Source organism: Equus caballus, chromosome 1, assembly GCF_041296265.1.
Source record: "Equus caballus isolate H_3958 breed thoroughbred chromosome 1, TB-T2T, whole genome shotgun sequence".
In the NCBI taxonomy this organism is placed as follows: Eukaryota; Metazoa; Chordata; class Mammalia; order Perissodactyla; family Equidae; genus Equus; species Equus caballus.
The window spans coordinates 132,332,785-132,357,741 of record NC_091684.1 but is presented as its reverse complement, the minus strand read 5'-3'; the positions used below and the strand labels follow the sequence as shown (position 1 = coordinate 132,357,741).

General features: G+C 58.5%; 1 protein-coding gene across 1 annotated transcript; it reads right to left on the bottom strand.

The window, feature by feature from the left end:
• Positions 1–912: 912 nt before the first annotated feature.
• Positions 913–24,804, bottom strand: SEMA7A (semaphorin 7A). The gene is made up of 14 exons (XM_001917675.5): positions 24,468–24,804; positions 10,645–10,796; positions 10,143–10,184; positions 9,694–9,786; positions 9,397–9,481; positions 9,145–9,255; positions 8,379–8,518; positions 7,544–7,728; positions 6,550–6,658; positions 6,267–6,465; positions 3,533–3,660; positions 3,172–3,326; positions 2,899–2,960; positions 913–2,573 (listed from the first exon to the last, which is right to left on the bottom strand). The coding sequence occupies exons 1-14, from the start codon at positions 24,637–24,639 to the stop codon at positions 2,212–2,214; spliced, it is 1,995 nt and encodes a 664-aa protein (XP_001917710.1). The 5' UTR covers positions 24,640–24,804; the 3' UTR covers positions 913–2,211.
• Positions 24,805–24,957: the final 153 nt, after the last annotated feature.

Below are 24,957 nucleotides of genomic sequence, written 5' to 3'. Positions count from 1 at the left end.
CAAGTGGCAGGTGAAAAGGGAACAAAGGGAGGACAGAGGAGAAGATGGGAGAGGCCTCTGGGAGACATCCGGGGTCCTCTCCACATCCCCCAGCGGGCCTCCCCTCCATCCCTGTCCTGCCCCCAGCCCCCTGAACAGCCTCTAACTCACCTCCCCAAGTCCCACCCCAGCCTTGAGAGCCCTTCTCCCATGTCCTTCTGGGTTCTAAAACCTATTTGCTTTATCTTGGAGGAGTTTCTAAGGCATAAATCCCACTCTAGGCCTTGTCACTGCCCTGGGGGTTGAAAAGCCAAGCTCTGGGGCTAGCACTCAAACCCTGCCCACTAGTCCCACCTTGTTCTCCCGCCCATCCCCTCTGCATGCAGCCCTCATCCAGACCCTTGCGCTGCCTGGCAGCCCAGCCTGGAGTGAGTACCTCATCTGCACTCAGGCACCACCTCCAGGGTCCCCTAGCCTCTTGCACACACACACTTCGATCACCACACGTTTATCCCACCAGGTTCTATTTCATCAGCTTTCCCTCCCAGAATGGGCCCCTTGAAGGGAGGGAGGCCAGAGGCTGTTTTTAGCACAGCTGGCAGGCCAGGCCTCCCAAGGGAAGTTGGGGGAGGTACAGGCGGGGAAGGGGGAAAGGCCAGCTCCCCAGGTGTGCGGCGGGGAGGTGGGGTGCAGGAGCTGCCTGGGCTCCGGGGTCAAAGGCTCAGCAGGCTGTGCACTGCTCAGGAGCCATGGGTTCAGATCTCATTCCTGCCTCTCACTGGCTTGGAGCCCTGCTGAGTGTCTCCTCAGCTCTAAGGCTCCAAGGAGAGGGCCAGTGATGCTCACACAGGCAGGAGGTGCTGAGTCCTAAACAGGAGCCCCCACCCTCACCCTCTGACTAGAATGGCTTTGAAGGCAAGGAGCAGGCACAGGTAAATAAATAGCTTGTTTATTAGTAATATGTTACATTATTAAAGTGCATTGAGAAGAGATGCAGGGACCGAAGCTGGAAGGCCGCTAGCCCCAGGCTCTGCCCCGGGCTGGCCTGACACAGCCAGAGAGGGGCCCAGCTCTCTGCTGAAATCCCTGGACAGGGCCGGGGGCAGAGCCGCCCACCTGGAGAGTTTGGCCCAGGCCGTCCCCACCGGAATTCACAGTTTAGCCTAAGTTATAACATGTCCTGAGCTGAAGGTGGGAGGCTAGGAGCATGGAAGCACAGCCCCTGGGGAAGGGGGCTGAGGGGAGGGGAGAGGCCCCCCCACCCCCCAACCCCCAATGCCAAGGGCAGAGTCCTGGAACCTCCCCGAGGACCTGGCTCCTCCTTCTAAATGAACTTGGTGAACCTAGGGCTCAGTTTTCTCCTTCATTTTCCCCTGTCTCCCTCACCCCACCCCCTCCCATAACCACCCTCACACCAGGGTTTGGACGATGTCCCCTCAGACTGGGCTCCAGGGCAGAGTCAGCTCATGCCGTTCTCCCTGAAACCATGCCCATCCCTGGCCTCTTATCCCATCCCCAGGAGCCTCCAACTGGGACCCCCCACAATCCATCCCTTTCCCAGCCCCTCCCTCTCCCACCCCACCCCCAGTATGTAGTTTTGGTATTTTCATACAGATGCAGTCAGAGTAGCTATACATGAAATAAGCCTAACATAAAAATAGAGCCTTTTCCGTCCTTCTGTCCGGAAAGCAAACATCCTTCAATAAACATGCAAGGCGGCTGCCTAGTGGGCTCAGGGCTGGCGAGGTGGCCGCAGAGGGCGGCCCTGGGCCTGCAGGAACACCAGCCACCCCCAGCCATGGCAGGAGGGAGGGTGAGGGGGCAATTTGGGTATAGCGAGTCCGGAAGGACTCAGGTCTCGGTCCCAAGGTCCAGAGATGGGGTCCCAGCTCTCCTTTCCAAATTGGCTCTTGGGCCAGGAGCATCACTGCATTTAGTCAAGTTTGAGGAGGAGTTTTTGAAAAATAGTTTCAGGAGGATAAAGTCTTGGGTCACCGATGCCCCAGCTTCACAGTCAGTGCCTTCGTTCTCCAGCTCCCACACCCCCACCCGACCCAGGCCCAGCAGCCGCCCGCGGCTGGCCATCTCCAGGCCTGGTGACCCATCGGGTTATGCAGTCCCCCTGGAAGAAGTGGTGGCTAAGGAGCTCCCAGGCCCGGACAGCTCTGGGTGTGAGACTTTTCTAGTGCCCTTGGCACTAGAAGCCTGCAGCATGCCCAGCCCCATGAGGCCCTAATGGACAAAGAGGGCAAGAACAAGCATGGGCAGGGCACCTAGCCACAGGGAAGCCGCTAGGGTGCGGGCGTGGCCCAGCAGGTGCTCAGCAGTGGCACCGTCCTCACGCAGCAGCTCCCAGTGCTGAGCCTCGTGGAAGAAGGAGCCCTCCTGGGCCTCGCAGTGGTAGTGGCCATACTGGTCGGTTGTGAGGTTCTCAATGAACAGGATGCAGTTGGGGCTCTGGTGGCCGGGCTCACAGCTCTGCTCCACATTCTTCCCATGGCGCCATGAGTAGATGGCATGGCGGGACTCCATGGGGCAGCTCAGGTAGTAGCGAGAGTTCGGGGCCAGGGAAACCTTCTGCAGTGGGGCCTCATCTGGGGAGGGATGGGAGGCCACTGTGAGGAGGGGCCAAGGGCTCTCAGGGCAGGCTGTGTCCTCCCCTACTGACTGGCCTCCAAGGCCAAGGCTTCTAAATGAACATGGGGAAACTGGCGCCCAGTGTCATCCTTACTCTCCCCACCTCCCTCACCCCACCCGTCTCCCAACCACGCCCACACCAAGGGGGCTCCCTCCACAGGACCGTCCTGTCCCACTGCCTGAGGCTGCCAGGACCAGACCATGTCTCCCTCAGACAGGGCAATGGGACATGGCTGTACCACCCTCCTTGGACTGGGGCCCCAGCAGGGCCAGATCAGGTACCTGGCTTTGGGTTGGGGCACTCTTTGTGTGGCTCAGCTGGATTAATGGACTGCAGCACCGGCCTGGAGTTGGAAGGAGGAGAGAGGCTAAGCAGACAGGAAGCTGCAGGTCTGGCCCCTCCTCTGTCCTCACCCCCCACCCAGTATCAGCAGTTGTGTCCACCAGAGGAGGGTCTGGCCAGAAGGGTCCAGAGGGCTGCCTCCTGCAGCCCGTCAACACCACCCACACTCCCGTCTACCTTCTCCCGGGAACAAGGGATCCTGGGGAACGTACTCTTGGGAGCTGTAGATGGAAACACAGCGGCCCTGGTCCCAGCCGCAGTAGGGGTCTCGGGCCATGAGGCAGCCGTGGCAGCCACCACCATAGACCTCACATAGGTCGAGAGGCACCTGGCTCACCTCCCACTGGGAGCTCACATACAGCTTCCGCTGAAAAGGGAATAGGACTCAGTCAGGCCAGGGCTCCCATGCCGACACTGAGCTCTATGCCCCAGGACACAGTTCCAAATGTTTGGCAGGCCCTGGGGCCCAGAGGCTCTGGAAAGGACATGCAAATCACATGCAAAGTATCTCTGTCCTCGGCTGGCCATCACTGGGTAGCCCTAAGGGGTGGAGGTGGGGATGGGGAAGCTCACCCGGTCAGCGTCCAGTGACATGGCCTGGATGGCAGCTGCGTGGCGGAAGGGCTGGATCTCCACAATGTTGAAGACGAGGCTACGTTCCCGCTCCCCTGACTCCACCACCTTGTGGATGGTGCCCCTGTCTGTGGGCGGGAGGCAGAGGGTCAGTGGGCAGGAGTCCCACCACGGAGCCAGGCAGCCTGTCTCTAGGCTGGGCTGGCCCAGGAAAGACACGGGTGAGGGAGGCTGGGAAGTCATGGCTCAGATGAGGGTCACAGGACTGGGGTGGGGTGTGGAAAAGAGGGCGTGACTGGGGAGGGACATGGGTGCCCGAGGGCAACCCAGGAAGTTTCTAAGGCTGGGCCAGGGAGGCCCTCCCAAGAGGCCCAGGGCTCCCCAAGGCCACAGGGGAAGCTGGAGCATGAAGAACAGAACCCCAGCAGTCCCAAGCGCCCCACATCTGCCCTACACATTAGCATTACCTCCTTTAATCCTCCACACTCTGGAGGTCTTATCTTCCCCAATTCGAAGACACGTAAATGCGGCTCAGAAAGGCTAAGCAACTTGCTCAAGGTCACACAGCTGGTGACTGGAACCCACAGGCATCAAAATGCCACCCCTCAGCTTCTTCTCTGACTCCCCTGCCTCCTGGACTCTCTGAGGATTACTTAAACAACCTTTTTATTTTGGAACAATTTCAAATTTACAGAAAAGTTGCAAAGATAGTACAGAGTTCCCAGATACCCTTCACCCAGTTTCTCCTCACATCACCATCTTATGTAACTGTGGCACATTTGTCACAACCAAACAATTGACAAGGCACATTTAACTCAACTACACACTTTACTGGGATATCACGGGTTTTTCCACTAATGCCTTTTGTCTGTTCCAGGATCCAATCCAGGACCCCACATTGCATTTAGTCTTAGGGGATTTTTTAATTTTTATAAAATCTTGGATCTGAAAAGGACCTTAGATTCCACATAGGGATTCCCAGGTTCACATATTAGGCTGCTGCCTCCCAAACCAGTGCTCTCTCCATTCACACCTGTGGGGGACCAGTAGGCATCCTGACCCCTGCATTTTCCCAATCCCACCTCACCCGCTGTCCCAGTTTCTAGAATAGCCTACCTCCCTCTTCCTCCCTCCCAATTTCCCAGGGCATCACTTGCCCCAAAAAAGCAGTCAGATGAGCAGATGATCGCCTGCCTAAGAGTTTCCTCTAGTGTCTGTGAGCCCCGCTCTGCAGCTCTGGGAGGGGCCCGATGCTCCTTTGGCCTAGCTAGCTCCCAGCCCAGTCACTGCCTTTATACACACAATGCCCTTCTCCTCCTTCCACAACAGCCCCATGACAGACTGCCATGGCTTTTCCCAGCTATGAGAGCCTCCCATTCTCTGCAAATGGCCTAGAAAGTTCTATTTCTTCTCTGGCCCCAATTCTTCTTGCTACAGGCTCCAAAATGGTGTCTCTCTGATGGCCCTCAGGGAGAATTGAGACAGCTGCCTTCGTCACTCAAGTGTGCTGGCCTCCCAGGTCTGGAGGAAGGGAGCCCACGGTTCCCTCAGCCCAAGCCCAGCTCCCAGTCCTGCATGTGTGACCCCTCCTCTCCTGTATCCCAGTGCCCCAACGTCCCCCTGGCTGACCACAACAGCTAGGCCAGCCGCTGCTGGAGGTGAGCAAGGACAGGGGCCAGTGAGTGCAGCGAGGATGAATGGAGGAGTAAAGAGGTGGGGTCTCAGGACCCAGAAGCCAGGCCCTGCTCAGTGGGAAATTACTGTCCCAGAGGCTTCCAGGAACCAAACAAATGAGGCCACTTAGAAACAAATGACCCTTAGAAAACCCCAAGGTGAAGCAACAGGAGGAAGTCACATGGTGGGTGGGGGTAGCTGGCGTGAGCAAATGAGGAGCATACCTGAGGCCTGGACTGTGTGGCCCCAGAGGTGCTAGGCACCTGAGGGAGACACTGCCCTTTCTGATGGCACCACCACCCAGTCTCAAGGAAGGCCTGCAGCCCTGCCAACACTCACCTCCAGGCCTGCTGCCAGGAGCCCCCTTTGCCCATGGCCTGGGACCAGGAAGCTGCCATAAACCCAGCTCAGGGCTGCCTCCTCCATGGCTGGAAGCTTCCCAGAATGCAAGGGCATCTCTCACAGCATCCCACCCAGCTGCTGGGGTCAGCAAGACCCTGCTTCCCCAGGGAAGCCTCCTCCAGAGAAGAGGAGGTGCCTCTGCAGTCCTCTGCAAGACTGCAAAGGCTCTGTCATCTGGAAGTCCTTCCTCACATCTCACTACACTCTTTGCACCCCACATCAAATGCTTCCTCACACTTGCATAATCCCAAAGACAGGAAGAGGGTCTGACTTCCTTATTCTCCGTGGCAGAGACCCACAGGATACCCAGTGACCAGGTCCTTTTCCCTGACTTTCCATAGCTCTTCCTACCATCTTCATGAGTAAGACATTTGGACCAAATCTGCACTGGCTTTGCTCAGACTCGCCACATTTCTGCCTCTGAATCCCGGCACCTGCTCTTCTCCCATCTTAGGATGCCTTCCCCTTTTCCCTCTGCCCCCACCTCCTCCAGGAAGTCCTACCTGCCTGATTCTTCCACTAACCCCTGACAGCGCTTAGTCACTGAATTCTTCTTTCCAGGTAGAAAGATCCAACCTGATGTTAACTGCATTATTCTTTATACCTTTCATATCGATTTTTACAAAGCAGACCCAGGGGATTGCAGGTGGCCCCTCACCTGTGGTTAGGTAAAGCACGCGGAAGGTCTCCCCACGGCTGGCGTGCATGCGGTGGACGACCACTTTCTGGTAGTGGTACTTAGAGTGGAACAATGGTGTCTTCAGAGGCCCCATGGGCTCCACCCTCTGCGCCACCTCAGGGTGACTGTCGGCCACCTGGAAGGTCTCTGTGGGTATCGGCTGCCGGTCTGGGAGGCACTGGGCAAGAAGAACAGGTCCAGGTCAGTGGGGTCGCGGGGAGGTGGGGCTGGGGCCTGGGTCATGGCGGGTGTCACAGCTCACCTTGCCAGGCCGAGGGTTGGGAAGGCCCGTGTGGTAGCCCTTGAGCGAGGAAGTGCGGAAGACCTTGTCAATGTCACCAAGGGAATACACACAAACAGCCGAGTAGTTCCTGCGGGGACACAGAGCCCACCTCAGGGGAGGCCCAAGACCCACCCACCTCCACTCACCCAGGCCAGCCTAGCACCAGACAGGGTGCTGCAGACAAACGCAGCCTTCCCACCAAGCTCCCTGGCCTGAGAGTTCCATGAGGGCAGGGACTATCCTGGGGGCCAAACACCATTGAGGGAGAGAGGGAAGGAAGTTCAACCTAATTCCTTTTTGCTGCCATCTAAAACTACAACCTGTGTTCTGTCACAGAATCACTGAGTTCAGAGGCCAACCCCAGGGCAGGAGGACTCCCAACCTGTGCATCCCTGGGGGTGATTCTCCAACCTCTCTGGGCACAGTTGCAGGACACTGACACCCAAGGAGGCCAGAACCATGTCTCCTTCTCAGCCCGGCCGGGTCCACCCACACAGGAGCCACAGGGCCTTGGCTTCCCCACCCTTTCCCCCACCTCTCCCCACACACACTCAACACTTTTGCCTGCCTTGTTTTCAATCAATAAGAGTGATTAAGAGGTGTGAATTCTCAGACGCAGGCAGTGCCCAAGCAGGTGTGATAGCACCCAGCACCCCGAGAGGCCTCAGCAGACTTTTCCCAGGGCCCAGCCCCTGCTCTGAGCACACAACTGGTGGGCACACAGACACAGGTGCAGCCATGAATGTGCATACGGCATGTGCACGCACGCCCATGTGTACAGACTCACAACCATACCAGCACACACATCTCCCTGAGCACTGACTGTCTCCTGCCCCAGGCCCAGCAACAGCCCTGTCGATTGAGCCTGGAGTCCCTATTCATGCTACGTCAGCCATCCCCTCAGCAGGGCCCACGCCCTCCAACCCCTACTGGACATTTAACCAATGCCAGCCCCAGGACGAGGGTCACTCACCAGGGGTTGGAGAAAACACCATAGACCCTGGTATCCCTCCACTGGCCATTAGGATCAGGGAGCAGGAAGACGTCCTGTAGCCTGTTGAAGTTTCTATTGGTGGCGGTGTCACTGCACACCAGCATGGCTTTCAGGAAAGTGTTCCACTTGGAGACCGACAATGAGCTCTCACCACCCTGGTCCCCCTGGAAGGGGAGAGGGGAAAGGAGGCCACTCAGCACTCCCACGGGCTATCCCACACCTGAGGCACCTGCTGCCAGGGATGCCAGCACCCAGGCTTCAGAGGAGGAAGGGAGGCTCTGAAAGGGGCCAGGACCTGCCAGGGACAAGGCAGAGATGCCCCATGACTCAGGCCAGGTTTTTGGGTCAGGCTCCAGCCGGCAGGCCTGGCTGACCCAGAGCACACGGCCAGCAGTGGGGACCTGCAGGGTAAGGGTATCAGGTCCCCACAGAGCAGAGCAGCTCAGAAACACATTTGCCCACTCTCACACATGCACACTCACACACGTGACATGGACTCACAATCCCAGCACCTTCATGCAAGTGAAACACACACACACTTAAGCACATTTTCATACTCATGCACACACCCATATACACTCATACGAATATACACATTTGTACACTATCACACATGCACAGGAGCCTAACCATCTTTACCCACCCAAAGATGCACACTCTTGTACACACACATTTACTTCCACAATCCCACAGACTCACACGTTTCACACACTCCTTTACACAAACATGCACATTTGCACACAGGCACTCACACACTCACTCACTCCCATTCAGGCACAGACACACAGTCTTGCCCACTCAGCCACTCGCTCACCCTGCACAGCTGGGCCACGCGGGACACGTTGAGAGGGGCCTCGGGATTCTTGTCAGGGTTGTCCTCTCGAAAGAAGTAGTAGATCTTGTCATCGTAGGCTTGGTCTTGGTGCACGATGGTAGCCTTGATGAACTGAGGGTCTGCCAGGGATGCAGGCGAACGGGTGTGAGGCTGGGGAGCCTGCTCAGAGCACCCACCCCAACCCTGCACAAGCCCCAAGTCTGTGGGGCAAATCAGATCTGGGATAAAACTCAGAACATCAGATCCAACACCCCAAGGGCCCTGAGACTCTGCACCCCGAACCCACACCTGTTTTGCTCTCTCATACAAAGGTGTCATCGGCCCAGGAGCAATGACTTCATGCCTGGGGATTGTAAGGAGGTCCCTGGGGCCCCCTATGTCACTTCTGCCTAATTGGCAGAGCCCTAATGAGGATGGTGGGGGTGTTACTCCCACATGAGCTCAGCAGAGGGATATACTATGGCTCCCAGGGACCCCACACTGGGCCTGGGTCTTCCTGCATTTTGTTCCCAGAGTGTGTTGGGCCCATCCTGTCTTCACATCATTGTCTCTGCTGTTCCCCTGCTCCCTGCCAGGCTAACTCCTCAGCTCTGGCTACTCAGGCCTGTACCAAGCTCCTGCTTTCCTGATGGCCTGTGGCCCCAGCAGCCTTCCAGGAGCCCTCCCAGGGAACATGAAGATCTCATCTGCCGCCCTGCACATTCACACCCCTTTGTCCACCTCAGCCCAGCAGAGCCTGACTCACTCTGCATGACAGTATCACTGGTGTACAGCTCGATCTCGCCCTGGATGCGACGGAACCGAGGGATCTTCCCATTGTATTCCTGCTTCCGGATTGTGGAGTACACCTCGTCCCCTGGGTATGGTGGGAGAGGCATGGGTAAGAGCAGATAGCTCCTAGAAGTCCCACCCCAGGGCCTGGGCCACGGGACACGGAGCTGACCACCCTCCCCCAGGCTAGGGCAGCAGCCCTCCGGGGCTCCAGTCACAGCCCTACCATCAAATAGAACCAGGGAGTTCTCATCTGGACTGAAGGGGGCATAGCCTCTCCTCTCACCAAGCGACTCCACGGTGCCGTTCACCTGGGAGAGACCAAGGGGGTCAGACAGCCACATGATCCCATGGCCACTGCCTCCCCTGGGTGCCAGCTTCCCAGCCAGGGTCCCCATCCTCCCAGGGACTCTATACAAGGTGAAGTCAGCCTCAAAGTTCCCCCACCTCCTTCCCACCATCAGGGGCAGAAGCCCCCCCAGACGAGGGTGAGCTGAAGGCACATGGGGAGGGGCCTTCTCACCAGGTTCCAGCAGCTGGGGCGCCGGGCATTGGTGCCACAGACCAGCAGCCCCTCGCCCTGCCTCTCCAGGAGCGTGATGTAGTTCTCACAGTCCTGCAGGGGGAAGGAAAAGGAGACAGGTCGGTTGGAGGCCCTGGCAGGCCTAGCACCAGGACCCTCAGACTTAGGAAAAAAGGCATCAGAAGTCTGTGCACAGGAGGCAGCCCCCAAGAAGAGCCCAGAGGGGGTGCAGCTGAGTCCAGCCCCCCAGGAACAGAGGAAGGACACAGATGCCCCAGAGAAGAAGTGTGTCTCCCTCTCAGACTGGGAACCCTGGAGCAGGGCTGCCTCTCAACTCCCAGACTAGGGCTCCCAAGGCAGGGCCAAGACTCCTTCCTTAGATTCTCAGGGACTCCCATACCTTTTCCAAGGAACTCAGCCTCCCCTCTGCACTCCCTCCCCTGACTCACCAACTTGTCCAAGCAGGACCCCTTCGTGGAGCCAATGTTCACCTAGGAGGAAGGCGGAAAGCATTAGTCCACTGTGCCAGGGCAAGCTGCCCCTGTAAGTGCTTTCCATGCATCCCTAGGACAAGCTCACTTTACAGATGAGAAACTAGGGCTCTGAGAGGGTGAGTGATTTACCCAAGATCACACAGGCTGCTCAGCCTGATGCCTGGAGCCAAAGCTTGAAGCTCAGGGCCAGCCTGAGATCTCAGAAGACAGGGGCCATGGGGTGTTAGCTCCAGGCTTTTCTCCATACCACCCCAACACCCATCCCAATCTGGACTACCTTTAGGGAGCCTCCCAAGGACTATTTACAGGATACAACGAAGGGAGGACCAGCTTAGGAAGAGATGCCAGCTCCTTCAGATTCCCCGAGGCCCCTCACCAAGGCCAGGAGGGAGATCAGAAAAGAGATGGGGGTGGGCTCAGCTGTGTCCCCAGGGCTGGCAGAGAGGTCCAGGCTTACCGTGTGTACCGAGGCGTTCTTGCCCTCAGGGAAGTCGAAGAGATAGACCTTGCCGCGTCCACCCACCCACACGGAAGAGCTGCCTGGCTCATGGAAAAGCACCGTGTGAGGCTCGGCTGAGCCAAAGTCCACCCGGTCCTGCCCTGCGCGGCCTGAGGAGGAGGCAATTGATAGAAATGTTGAGACTAGGCCCTGGGCAGGAAGATCCTGGCCCCACCTCCACCCCCAGGCACACCAGTACCTGCCTGGCAACTAGTGCTTGGGTCTGGGCTAGGACGATGCCAGGACTTAGAGCCATGGGAGGGAGAAGTGAGAGGTCGCATGGTGGGGTCCAGCAACTAGCTGTCCTCACCCCAAAGCCATGGCCCCTACCCTATAATATGTGTGACCTCAGGGTAGTGGCAGGATTTAGGGACCCCTGGGAAGAACAGACCCCACACATACACACACAGATGCACTCTACTGTTCCTAAAGGGCTGGGCTTGGGCAGGAGGGACCAGGGCTCCCTGGCTCTGCTCTGTGAGGTGCTCTGCTTCCCAGGGCATAGCAAGAGCCACCTTCACCCCCTGCAGGTAGCAGGGCCTCTGAGCACCCCACTTAGAGCTCAGGTTCCCAGGAATCACTTTGCTCAGAACCCCATCCCACCCTTCAGGAAGCCTTCTCCAACCCCTCCCAGCCTACTGCAGCCCCTTAGTGAGCCAGTCAGCTTAGATCAGAGCTGGAGAGGAATTTTAACGTCCACTCCTTCCAATTTTACATGGGAAAACAGAGGTCCAGAATGGGGCAGCTCAAGGTCACACGGTCAGTAGCAGGCCCTGAATCAGAACCCATGCTCCTGCCCCCAGCTGGACTCTGCGGCCTGACCTGCTGTGGCCTGGTTTCACAGAAATGCCAGCCTGCTGTGGGGGTAAAGATCAGCCCTCCCTCCCCAGCAACTCTGGGACAGGGAGCCCTTCACAGAGCACAGCCTGGGCCTTTAAGTAGAAGGGCTGACCAGGACAATTTTACCCAAAAAAGAAACTATCTGCAGCCACCGCCTCCGGGGAGAAGATGTCTCATCTCCGGTGACATTGCTGAGGTTGTCCTGGTTGCAGGACTAAATTATAGGGACAGGACGGCCTGTGGCTGTGCCCCCAGCAATCAGCCACAGATAGCATCTTCCTACTTCTGACCAGCCTGGGGCCTCACCCAGGAACTCGGCCTGACCACTGCTTATTCAGCTGCAGCAAACTCAGGGGCAGCCAGCCTAGCAATGACACCCAAGCAGGACACACTCCAGCCCAGACAAAAAAGAACTGCCATTTCCTCAAGTCTTCCCCAAATCCATCTTGCTGCCATTGAGCCATTCCTACCGATTCTGCATTCAACAAGGGGCAAGGAGCACTACACCCCATGTTACCCACACCTGCATTCCCTTTCCTTAAGATACACCTCTGCAAGGCCAAGTCATCCCTGGAAGTGGGATACTGTCAGTCTTCACCTCAGCTGCGGCCTGGCTCACTGTACAGAGGCCGGAACTGAGGGTCCCTAGAGGACACACTAGTCCAAGGTCATACTAGGAGGCAGGGTAGACTGGCTCGTTCAGACTGAGTATCAGTTCTCAGGAGTGTTCAGGGAGATGCCAGCACCATGAGCCATAGAGAAGTGCTGAGCTCACTGCCCTGGGGTTCACCTGGCTCTCCTCGGGCACTCCACAGACAGCCTGAGCAGCTCAGGATGTCAGGGCTCCTCACCCCGAGGCTCAATCCCCCTCATCCCCAGCTGTGCAGGGAAGGGGCTGAGAGCCCAGCTCCATGCTGGGTGGGAGGAGGAGTACTGCCCAAGGCTCAGGCAGGGCTGGCAGGTCTCAGGCCCCCAGGCCTTTCCAGCCAGAAAATCAGAGTGCTGGGGTCAGCAGGCCACAGACAGGCGAACTTCCTGACTCAGCTCCCATGGCTCCCCTTCCACCTGCAGCCTGAGCAGTAGCCACTGTCCCCAAGGCCCAGCCAGGGATCCAAACAGTCTGCAGCCCCAGCTCCCCGCCCACTCCCCCAGCCAGCTAGGTGGCCAAGAAAAGCTTCATGTCCGCATCTGGAGATGCTGGGCTAGAGCCTAAGATCTGAAGTCCCCCCACGCTCAGGCCAAAGGGAGCCGCACCCCTCAGTCCTTGCTGGCCACCTCTACCAGTCACCTCAGCCCAGGCCTCAGAGGAGGGGCCTGCACAGCCAACACAGAGCTCCAGTCATGGGGAAAGAGGCACCGGAGTGGGCCCTGAGACAGATCTCGTGTGGGGGTTGCAGTGCTGTCAAAGGGAGGTGATGCATTTCCTGCCCTGAGGAGTCTAGTCCAATGGGGGAGACAGAGTCTTGCCCTGGGGAGTCAAGCCTGATGGAAGAGGCATGGCCTAGCCCTGGAGAACAAGGTCTGAGGGGGAGGCCCGGCCCGACCCTAGAATCCAGTCAGAGGGGTGAGACAGGCACACCAAAGCAAGCCTCCACAACTCTCAAGCAAAACCATCTTGGCAAAGAACTCTGCTGCTCACAAAGTGTTTCCAAGGACACAAAGGGCAGGTGAGGGCTGCCTGCTGCTGGGTGGGGTGCAGGGGGGCTGCAGTGCCAGGGCCAGGACAGTTCTGCACTGATCTGCAAGCCTGAGCCCAGGTCCCCTCACATCCTGGGTGCAGCTGCCGGGAGGCAGGGAGGCAGGGACTGCTCCCCCCATTTTGCAGAAGGACAAAGAGGAGCCCAGGAGCATTGCCTCCCTTGACCCTCAAGCTCCCACCCCACCTCACCCCCGGCTCTGTGCCTGGTGATGTGTATGGGGGGATGGCACCAGCTCGGGCCCAGGACGAGGCCTTGGCCCATTCTCCACCCCAGCCCCAGCCCGGCTCCCGCACTGCCTGAGGCCCTCAAAGGGCCTGATTGTGCCGGGGAAGTGTCTGAGCGGCAGCAGCTCCATGAATACATGAAAGGAAGCTTTGTTCAGGTCGCAGGAGCGGGGGGCTGGGGGCTCAGGAGCAGGAGGGCTGCCTGGAAGTGAAGGCAGCACCAAGCCTTCGTGGCCAGGATCCATGGCCCCATGGCACCGACACAGAGAGGGCTGGGCCAGGGAGGGGGTGGCCTTCAAGGCCCTGCCCATGCAGGAGCTGAGCAGGCCAGGGGCTGCCCCTACAAAGGCCCAGCCACAGGAGAAAGTGCCGCATCCCTAAATCCGCCTTTTTGCTTGCTTATGAATCCAAAGGGATGGGGAAGGCAGATCAAAACTAGATGGGTCAGGAACAGGCAGGAAGAGAATTCCAGGCATGGCGAGCAGCCTGAGCAAAGGTGGGAAAGCTGACTATATGGTAGGTACAGAGACCTAATGAGAGAAGAATCAGGAAGGTGGGCTGAGGCCCTGAGTGTGATGGGGGAGGAGAGGTGCGGCAGGCCAAGGATACACCAACCCACTGTCCGTCAGTCTCCAGTGTTGCCCATTCCTCCATTCCAGCAAGGCCAGCATCAAGCTTGGCCAGGTTGGGAGAGCCTCCCCTCCTCCAGCATCCCCCCACCACCCCACTCCCCCTGCCTGACCAGTCCCCTCTGCTTCCCCTTCTGGATGTCTAAAAGGAGCACCGTCTGGCACCGTGTCTCCCCCCTCACTCCCCGGCCTGACGCATTAGTGGCTGACTAAGTGGTAGCTAAAAGCTCCCAGAATAACCAGGGGTTCAGGCAGGGGAGGGGGCTAGGGACACCCAGGGTGGGCCTGGCCCCAGAAGCAGGCTGGGCACAAAACCCCCCACCCCCATGTGATTCTGAACCAGTTCTTGCTCCTTCTGGACCGAAAAAGAGAACACTCAGGCTGCCTTCTACCTGGCCAGACTCCATGGCCCGCTCTGAGTCCCCCAGCTCCTCACATGGCAGGACCAGCAAGGCCCAGGCCCAGCTCCAGCTGGAGATGAAGATCAAGAAGATGGCTGGGTGTGAGAGGCAGTCCCCTCTAGTCACAGCCCCCAGCCAGGTTGGCCATGGGGCTCTGATACTGCTAGAACGAATAGGATCAGATTCCTCTCATGGCCCCACCCTCCCACCACTGTCCCAGCAGCCGAGTCTGCACGTCTTTAGGGTGGGTTTTCCTAATGCAGGCCTGCCTGGTGGAACATCATTCCTTTCATTCACTCTTGGTGCTGTCACCTTCTGGTCCCTGTCATCCCCATATCCTCATTGCTTTTGAAAGAGTTGCTCAAGGGGAGGGTGGAGTAGGGGCTGGAATACAGGGTTGTTGTTGTCCTCATATGAAGGGAGCAACAAGATATAGGCCCCACAGTCTGGTCTCGGCAGGGACAGCCTTCCAACCTGACCCACTGATCAGACAGGCCTGGAATGCTAACCTCAAGGAGCCCTTGAAAGTGGGCATTGAGGCAGGCTCTGAGAACAGCAGGAACACGGGAACCCGGCAGGGAATGGCTGAGTCAGGCAGCCAGAGAGGCCCAGGGCACAGAGCAGGGACCAGTCAGACCAACCTCCACATCTGGCAGGAACCTCCTCCCACAGCTGCACTCCACCCGGCATGGCCCAGCCCACTTCACACCCTTGCCTACCACATACCTGGCCGAGAGAGAAGAGGGACGGTCCATGTGGAAGCCAGGAATTAGCCTGCAGCCTTTCCAGCCTTTGGAACCCACACCCCACAGGTCAAGGTGGAAAGGAGAAGATCTAACAGTCATTGAGCTGAGGGGGCACAGAGGCCAGAGAGGCTGTGCCACTGGCCCAAGGTACACAGCAAGGGAGGTAGGGGTAATGCCTGGCCAAAGCTCAGGGTTTCTGGTACCCATCACCCAGCTCCAGCCCTCCAGGACCACATCCCTCTTGACCTGCAAAAAGCTATAGTATATCACCTTCTCTCTACTTCTCTGTATCATATCCTGCTCTCTACCTTTCCCTCCTTTGCCCACTAGGTGATGTCATCAACCTGATAACTGAAGGGAATCACCCACCCACCTACCTTCCATGGGGGGCCCTGATCTCCCAGGGGTTTTCAGCAATTAAAGCCTCAAATCCAAAGGAGTGACTAATGATGGAACTCTGCTCCATCAGAGCCGAGCGGCAGAGGAAATCTTTCCACCGGGGTGGGGGCAAAGGAGCAAATGTTTCAGTGACTTCGTCTCTCCCCATATAGCCAGGGACGAGGATGTGAGAAACTGCTCCTCATACACCAAAACCTGGTTTCCAGAGTGGCTCTGACCCATGCTAAGGAGGGGTTATGGTTGCTGTCAGGGTGCTGGTGACACTCGGCAGGGCAAGGTCCCAGACGGCTGCGGGCAGGGCCAGGGCCGTGTGCTGGGGCAGGTGGCGTACCCTCAAGGCAGTACTAGGGGGGAGCGGGGGCGTCTGCCTCTCTTTATCAGCCAGGGAAGAACAAGCTGTGTGCTGGACTGAGGGGGAGTGTGCTCCCACCCACAAGGTCAGTGATGCGTAGAAGGGGAGCATATCTCACGTGTGGCCTGAGCCCTGGCTCCAAGAAGCCTTGTGCTCCAGTTGGCTGGTTGGCTGTGACTGTGCCCAGGGGCTGGGCCTTCTTGAGTTCACTGTCCTCCCTTATGGATTGGAGGGGCTGGTACTTGCTAAGGTCTAGGTTTTATGACCCACCGTGATTCCGGGAACAAATCACAAAAGAATCAGGGTTAAGTTCATGGGTCATTTTGGGAAAGCGTGGGATTTTGAGCGCTGGAGAAGTCAGAGACGGCTTTCTGGAGGTGGAGGGAGCAGAAGAGGCCACATCTTCACCTGCCCCTACCGACTAGCCCACCAAATCCCCCAACCACCCTGCAAAGAAGGCAGGACAAGAGTCTACATCCCTGTTTTATAGACAAGAAAACAAGAGCCCTCTGAGCCAGCAAGGGCTGTGTGCTCTCTGCACTGCATCATGTGCTCCAAGGACCAGAGGCTTGGTGGGTGGAGAGACCAGCTGTGGCAAACACTTGGGGGGAGAACAAGTTATGGGGAGGCTGAGCCGAGCCGGATTTGGGGGCTCAGGGAGGGAAGGCTGGCACTGAGGCCTAACTGGAGCAAGGAGGAGGCTCCAAGCCCAGGGACGGCAGGAAGCCCAGGATGAACACCATGTCCTGTCCACCTTCCGCCCGTTCTTCAGCCCAGCAGGTTCCAAAAGCCCCAAAGTGAGGCCAAGGTCAGCTGGTGGCTCCTTCAAAGGAGAGGATGGGCAGAGTACAGGGCCTGCCCGTGGGCCCAGAGCCAGGGCAGAGGATGGCCAGACCACCCCAAGCAGAGGGAGGCAGGCAGGACGGGAAGACTGTTGAGAAACAAACGGTTCCCCAGCTCCCTTAGCCTGGGCCACTGGCAAGGGTGGGCGGAGGCCCAGAGCAAGGGCAGCCAGCCAGATCAGCCACTTAGGGAGAGCTGGCAGGGGCTGGGCTGCCAGGGCTGCATTTTTTCAGAAATCAGAGATGTTGAAGAAGAAGGAAGATGCTGATGACTGTGATGATATCCCCACCACCTAGCCACTCCATAGCATTTGCCATGTGCCAGGCATTATTCCAAGTGATTTTTAGATATAGTAACTCATTTCATCATCACTGAACTCTTATGAGGTGGGTTCTCTCATTATCCCCATTTTACAGATGAGGACAGCAAGACACAGAGAAGTTGAGTAACTTGTCCAGGATCACTCAGCTACTAAGTGGTAGAGTAGAGGTTGAAATTAGGCAGGCTGACTCTGGAATCTGTGCTTACAACACTGTGATCCACAGACAGGCCCTTAGAAGCTTCCAGGCCAGCCCCTCCCATAGAAATGAGGAAACTGAGGCTCAGAGAGGGTAGAGCCTGGTCAGAGGCCACTTGGTCAATGAAGGCCTGACCTCCATCCATGATGCCCTAAAGAAAGCATGTGTCAGCGAGGTGCGTGTGCAGGCCCAAGGTGGGAGGGTGCAGGGGAGGGATATGGGGGTGCAGCAGGGCACTGAGTGCTGATCAGCATGACTAATTGGGAAGATAAGTCTGCCTGAGATCTCTGCCCACAATGGAAAAAATGGTATGGTCCAGGACGGACCACAGCAAAGGACAGGGTATGCTCATGAATCCTTCTTCACTATCTGCCCAGCCAGGTTCCCACCCAGCCAGCACTGGCCAGAAACACTCACCTCCACCCCTGGCTCCTCAGCTCAAGAACCTACCATGGCTCCCAACTGCTCATCTCAGCAGGACCCAACTCGCCTCCCAGACAGTCCAGGCCCACCCATCTCTGCTCACCTCTGCCACGGCTCCCTGCCACTTCCACACCTTTGCTCATGCTCTCCCTTCCCCTGGGTTGCCCCGTCTCCTTCTCTTTGTGCACATGGTCTTACCTGTCCTTGAAGATCTAGCCTCAACCCCCTGAGCCCCAGGAAGTATTCCAGACCACTCCAGCCCTCACAGCTCCGTCCTTCCTGTGACCTTGTGCTACACACCATCTGGCACACACCCTCTTCTCTCAGATTACACTGTCTGGTGGGATTTCACCTGGACTGTGGGATCCTCAAGGTGAAGGCCAGGCCTCCTCTCATTCCACGGTCCCTGAGCCAAGCTGAGGCCAGGGCTGGCCAAGTGGAGGCAGCTCAGAAAGTAGAGACAGGCAGGACTGGAGTAGGCCAAACTCAAATGTCAGACAAGGAGACACCCTAGACCAGGTTCCTGGGCAGCTGACAGGGTGCCGAGCTGATCACGGTGACCTTTCTTCCTCACTAGGCTGGCCCAGAGCTTGGGGTTCAGAAGACAAACAACATGAGCGGCTCCCTGTGTCACACTCTGCCCCTACCACACGTTCCTGCCCCTTGCTCTAGCCTGGCTCTTCCCTCTCCCCCAGGAAGTCTTCCCTGGTTGCACCACCCCACTCTAACCTTTCCTGCTCTCACATTCTGTCACAGTCCTTGGCTATACCTACAGGTTCCTGATGTCCTCAAGTGCCCGCCCCCCCCCCCCCAGCCCCAGTCACAGGCAGCAGGCACCTCTCCAGGCACCTGTGTGCTCCCTGAGGGCAAACCTAGGGGTTTCTCCTCCTCTCTCCCCAAGAAGAGCTGAACACAGACCTAGGGCCCGGCATGGGGGTGGCTGCCCTCCACCACGAGGGCTGCCCCTGGGTGTGCTGGCACAGAGCCCAGCCCCTGTCTGGAAGTAGGGGGTGCAGGAGGCACAGCAGGATCAGCCTAATCCCAGGCTGCCGTGATGGTTAAACCCAGATTAGCCCAAACTGTGACACAGATCGACCTGCCCTGGAGACCCGAGGCCCAGCTGCCCCGAGGAAAAGACCAGAAGAGGTGTGTTGAGCTGGCCCAAATCTAAGATCCTGAAGGGAGGACAGTCATGAAGAGTGGGGCTCCTGGGAGCAGACAGTGCCGGGGCAAGAAGATCTTAGGCTCAGCTGAGCTGGCCAAGGAGGAAAGGGAGCTCCAAGCCTGGGAACAGAGCATGAAGACAAGCAGACAAGTCGGGGGAGCCAAAAGCTGAGGCCAGGAGTAGGCTCGGGGCAGAAGACAGAGCCCTGGTCCCAGCACTACCAGTCTCACTGGGTAACCTGGGGTCAGTCCCTGTCATCTATGGCCTCAGTTTCCCCATCTGTGGAACGTGTGATTGGCCCAGCTCATCTCTGACATTTGTTTGCTGACGTGCTCTGTCCATCAGGCTGTGTGGGCTGGAGTCATCCAAAAAAGTCCCTTGGAGGAAGTGAGATAGAACTGGGAGAAAGGAGGAGGAGGGTGAATGGGGTGCAGGGCGGCCGAGCAGGGCAAGGCCCTGAGGCAGAAAAATGTAGGGAGCTGGGGAGTGGTGAGGGGAAAAGTGTGGGAGATAAGGTGGGAGTGGGGCCTGGCTACCACGCAGGACCGGGGACGGCAGCAGCTCTGTCATCGTGTGTTCTAGGAGAATCGCTCAGCACAGCGACACGGAGGGACAGAGGGGCCTTGAGGAGGCCAGAGCACAGTCCTGGAGACACAGCAGGGCCTGGGCCCCGGTCGGGGGCAGGAAAGGGCTTAGAGGCTGACTAGCGGGGAGCCCAGTACCATGGGGCAGGGAGGAGATGGATCTCCTGGTCCCTCAGGACCTGCACTGGTTGGGAAGGGGGAAGCTCATGTTCTCTGAGGAAGGGGCCAACAAGGGGCAACAGTCCTCCATGCTCCAGGAGGGTCCCCTCCTCCCCGATCCTGAGAGAGAGGAGACTTCTGGGGCAGCCAGTCCTGGCCAAAAAAGGAAACCAAGAGAAGGGGAAGCTTTCTGGCCCCCAAGCCGCCAACCAGAGGAGAGGAAGTGTAGTCAGTCTCTTATGACACAGCCAGACGGCCCTGCAGTGGCTAAAATGACGGACATAGGGCTGGGGGTGGAGGACAGGACATCAGCTGGGGCCCCAGAGGCCAACCAAGAGTCACCCACTCCCACCACTGCCCCCTGTAGTTCACTGGACCCCTTCCCCTGGGCTGAGCCTCAGCTTCTCTCCTGCACATTAAGAGCCCTGGCCTGGCCTTCCTCAAAGAAGGGTGCCCAGCCCTCCCTGCTGCTGTCCGCCCAGGGAGTGATCCCCACCCCCACTAAGGAGGTAAAGGTTCCTGGAAGGGAAGCTGCTCAGAGAAAGGGCATCTGCCCCTCCCCTGCCAGCAGGGCCTGGCTGGTGCTGGAGGAGCTCCTGCCCCCATGGAGAGTCTCTGCTGAGGGACAGGCCTCCTCACCTGGAGAACCCCTATGGTCAGGAGTAAGGCGGAAAGCCCTATTCTCTCTGGACCCAGTCCCAGCTTCCTGTCAGGGAGCTGTGACACAGGAGGCCCTCCCTGCCTGCCATGGTCCTTCTTTCCCACTGCTGGGCTGGCTGTGGAAGGTCAGGTGGCCCAGCTCAGATGTTCCCTCCTGCAAGAAACCTTCCGGGAGCCCCCAGAACCAGGCTGACTCAACATCTCCCTCTTTGAGGCCCCCACTTGGCTCCTCTCCTCTCCCTGGTCCTAGATGAAGTTTTTGGATCTGAAATCCTGTCACACCAGGTGCTTCCTCCTGTCCCTCTCTTCCCCCAGCCCATCCTGACTCACCACTTCTTCTAGGAAGCCCTCCTTGATTGAGCAGACTGGGTTACGTACCTCCTCAACTCCCACAGCTGCCCTCTGTTACAGGCCCTGCCACATTTCATCGTAACTGCAGGCTGACCTGCCAGCTTGTCTCCCCACCTACAATGAGAAGTCTACAGACTTGTCTAGTTTCTCATCCCTGGATCCCCAAGCCCAGCGCTGGGACCAGCATAGGGCTGGCCCCAGCAAATGTCAAAAATGCTGAATTACTATGTCCATCCTTAAGGCCACAAATCAATGATCAGCTTTCTCCAGTTGATCCTCAGCCTTCGGCTCAGGAGAGAAAAAGATAGGAAAGAACACACAACTCAAGGATTTCCCCTGACTTCCCAGGTTTCAATTTCTCCTCAAGCTAATATTTGCACAGGCCACCAGAGCCTCTGCCCATCCCAGAGAGTCAGGAATCCCAGAAGGTTAGTGCTCTGATAAGCATATGCTTCTCCCTCCACCTGCTTTGGACATTTGAGGAAACTGAGGCTCAGAAAAAGGCAAGAACTTGCTCAGAGTCACACAGAAAATCAGGCCAGAGCTGAGACCAGAACCAGGCTCCCGCCTTCCCATCTCTCCCCACACCATGGTCATCGCAGGCCTGGGCCAACATCTACCCCACTCCAGACTGCTCTCAGAATCTTCACTAGCCAGGACTGAGAGGCCACAGAGCTTGACAGGAAGCTTCTGGTGACATCACTGGGCATCTCTCCCATTTCTCCCAGCTTAGGAAACACCCCCTCTCCTCCTGGGAATTGCCTTCCTTCCCTGTTCTGCACGGGGAGTTCACCTTGAAGGTGATGAGCACATCTAAGTCCCCAAGGGGGCAAGGATTTCCACTGGAAATGCTGATGCTTGGGGAGCCCCAGCTGTGACCTCATCCCCTGGAGAAGGTGACAACAACCCCTGCCCTAGGGAGAGGCCCCATAATGGCTCCCCCAGCAGCAGGCAAGTCAACAATAACATCCTGTTGTTTAACAAGACAAGGAAGAGGGCAAAGCCAGCTAGGCGGGTGGAGACTGGGCTCTTTTTCTCGCTGTGGACAGGCTGGCTCACCTCTGACATTGGGGGTCAGGACCTTCCCGGGCTTCTTCATCTCCCCCAAACAAGGATGGAACGCAAGAGGAGTGTACAGCTTACATAGGCAAGCCAACCTCCTGCCCTCACCTGCAACCCGCTCCCCTCCAGCCCCTGCTTACAGGGAGGTTAGGCCCACACATTCACATTCTTGACTGGCCCATGTGTCAGTGACAGCCCCTGGAGGACAACCTCCAGAGCCTTTCCTGCTCTGGTGAGCTCTGAGGGTCAGAGACAGGTGCGGAGCTCAAGGGCACCCAGCAGGTCAGCGCTGGCACATCCCTCTCTGTGTTCAGAGCTGCTCTGGGCCAGGACTCATCAGGCTGGAGAGGCATCGAGATTCAGACAAGTGCAGGCTGGGACCCTCCCAGAACTCCCTGATCTAATCTTTCTCTAGGGATTAGGGGTCCAAGCAGCAGAAAATAAATGACAAAGAAGAACCCTCCATACCTATTCCGGTCCCCACACCTGTCCTGCCTTAAAACTAAAACCCCCATCTATGCCTCAAACAGAAGTGGCACCAGAATCACCATTATCCTTGATCTAGTTGTTCCTGGAGGCCAGCTCCTCCTGTACTCCCCACCCACTGGTATACAAGGACCTAGGCCTATACTACAGCAAGGCTGGAGGGTCCTCCTCTCACTCTACTCCTGGGTTTGCCCTGCCCAAACCCATTCGTGTCCGACTGCCATGTGCCATCCCACAGGAAATAGAAGACAGCTGTCAGCCAGGCATACCATCACCAGCTGGTGGTCCTGGGGGACAGGCTGATGGCAGAGTCTGTCCGGTCAGTGGGGCGTTTGGCACTGGCAAAGAAGACCACAGACTGCCCTTGGACAAGATAGGTGAGGGGCTGGCGGACTCCAGTGGGCCATTACCAAGCAGAGGGCACAGCCAGTGTGGCTACAGCAGTGAACAGTGTGCAGGGGAAAGAGAGGTGGAGCTGGGTTGGGAGCTTTGAAAGTGGGTAAGAGGACTGAAAACAGCTTTAAATAGCCTCAGTGTGGGGACTAAGTGCCCATGATGGAGAGGTGCACATTAACTGCTAAGAGGTGGGTGTGCATTATGTGGGGGGAGGGATCTGGTGAAGACTAGGGGATAGGGGTAAGCAGAGCCAAATGCAAGGGGATTGGTGCAGGGGGAGATTCCAGAACACTCAGACATAGCCATTTGTCCTCTTCAGAATGCCCAAATGTTGTGCTGCCCAGGACAGCCAAGAGGACTGAGGCAAGGCAAAGATGCTGGGAAGGCAGAGGAAGCCTGGGCTGGAGCTGGTATGACTGAGGGGTGTGCAGGTGTCCACCAGGACTAGATGGCCAGAGGTCCAGCTGCCCTGTTCCACTCCCACCAGGAATATCTGCCTCTGGGTAGCAGAGCTGGCGCCCAGAGTCTCTCCTTCTTGGCCAAAAAACTGCCTAAATCCTTCTCTCCTCCCTAACCCAGAACCAGCGCTGGTCCTGTGCCAGATCAGAGACCTCTGTCTGCACTGTGAGCTCACTCGCTGCCCAGTGACCTTGGACAAGTCACATTTCCTCCACTGCAGCCGCAGTTTGGGCCACTCATTTTATGTGTGGGTTTTTTTTTTTTTTTACCCTCTCTCTGCTAAGAATACCTGCCCCAGATAATGCTCAGGCTCAGGCAATCCCTGCCAACCGCCTCAGGCATCAAAGGGCTCCAGCAGGGCCAGACCAGACCAGTCTCTTCAACCCCCACCGACAGTCCACCACCACCACAGGGCGACCACCAGGCTGCCAAATTTGGGGACAGAGCCCAGTCGGCCTAGGGGCAGGGAGGCATTTGTGTGTGATGTAGAGGAGGGGAGCTCAGTCCCTCGCAGCAGAAAGCCTCAAATCCCCACCTAGCTGGCTTTCTGTCCCATTGTACAGGAGTCTAAACTGAGGCGCCCCTGGGGGAGAGACAGGTCCCCCAGGTTAACATATCCACCGCGGCCTAAAAGCTGCACCCCTGCCCCAGCTCCACCGCCTGGGGGTCCCAGCGGCCGCCCCCCATGCAATGGGCACTGCCCCCTACGCTGGCACCCATTCCTGGTGACAAGTGCCACGTGCGGACAAGGGGGGAGCGGCCGGTCCTGGCATTGCAGAGGCAGCGCCCGGGTGCCCCAAGCCTCCGCACCGCATCGTGTCCCGGCTCGCCATAGGGTGCCTACCCCTTTACCCGGCCCGCGCTCGGGGCCGGGGCGAGGGCGGGGGCAGGCAGCGGGGTCTTTGTTTCCGCAGCCGGAGCGCAGCGGCGGCGGCAAGGGGTCCGCGCCCCACTTGCCGGCCCAGCCTGGGCCGGGCGCTACAGCAGAGCCCGCAGCTCAGGAAGAGGAGACCTGAGTGGGGGTCCCAGCAGGAGAAAGGCTCCTGCACAGAGGCCCCGGCCCTGGAGAACCGAGAGCGGCTCTGAGCCGAGACAGGGGCCCGCTCCCTCCCCCTGCGCCCCGGCGCTGCGGCTCCCGGCTGCGCGCGGACTTGGAGCGACTTAGCCGGGGCTCCGGGCCCCGCCGCTCGCTCGGCACCGCGCTGCAGCCCGCTCCCGCGTGCCAGCTCACACAGACACACTCACCCACACCCGCACGCTCCCCGCGGGGACAGCCCGAGACCCGCAGAGCCGCGCTCACGCACTCCCTCCGGTGCCGCACACTCCGCACCCGCCCCGCACGGCGTCCGATCCCGCGCGCCGCCGGCCGCGCGGCGCCACCTACCTTTCCAGACAGCCGAGATGCGGGGTCCGCTCCTCGGGTGGCCTTGGGTGGTGGCGGCCGTCCAGACCAGCAGCAGCAGCAGCCGCAGCGGGAACCCGGACCGAGCTAGCGGACCGGGGACGCGGGCGCGCGGGGCGCCGAGGGCGGCGCATCGGGGCGGAGGCGGTGTCATCCCGCGGCCCGGGAGCGACAGCGGCGAGCAGCCTAGACTGAGCCAGCGCCCGACCGCAGGCTGAGCCCAGCGCGAGGAGGCGGAGTCAAACGCCTGACCCCACCCCGCCCCTCCCCCGCCCCGACAGCCCTGCTAGCCTCCCGGCTGCGCAAAGGGGCGCGAAGTGCCTGCTGCCCCGGGAACCTTCGCCGTCCCCTCCCCGGCACCTCCGCGGGGAGAACCCGGGCGGGCGGGGACAGGACAGACTTGTGGTCTTCTGTGCAGGCCGCGTCCCCTCAGGGCCTTAGATCCGCTCTCCCCAGCGGATGGACTAGAAGT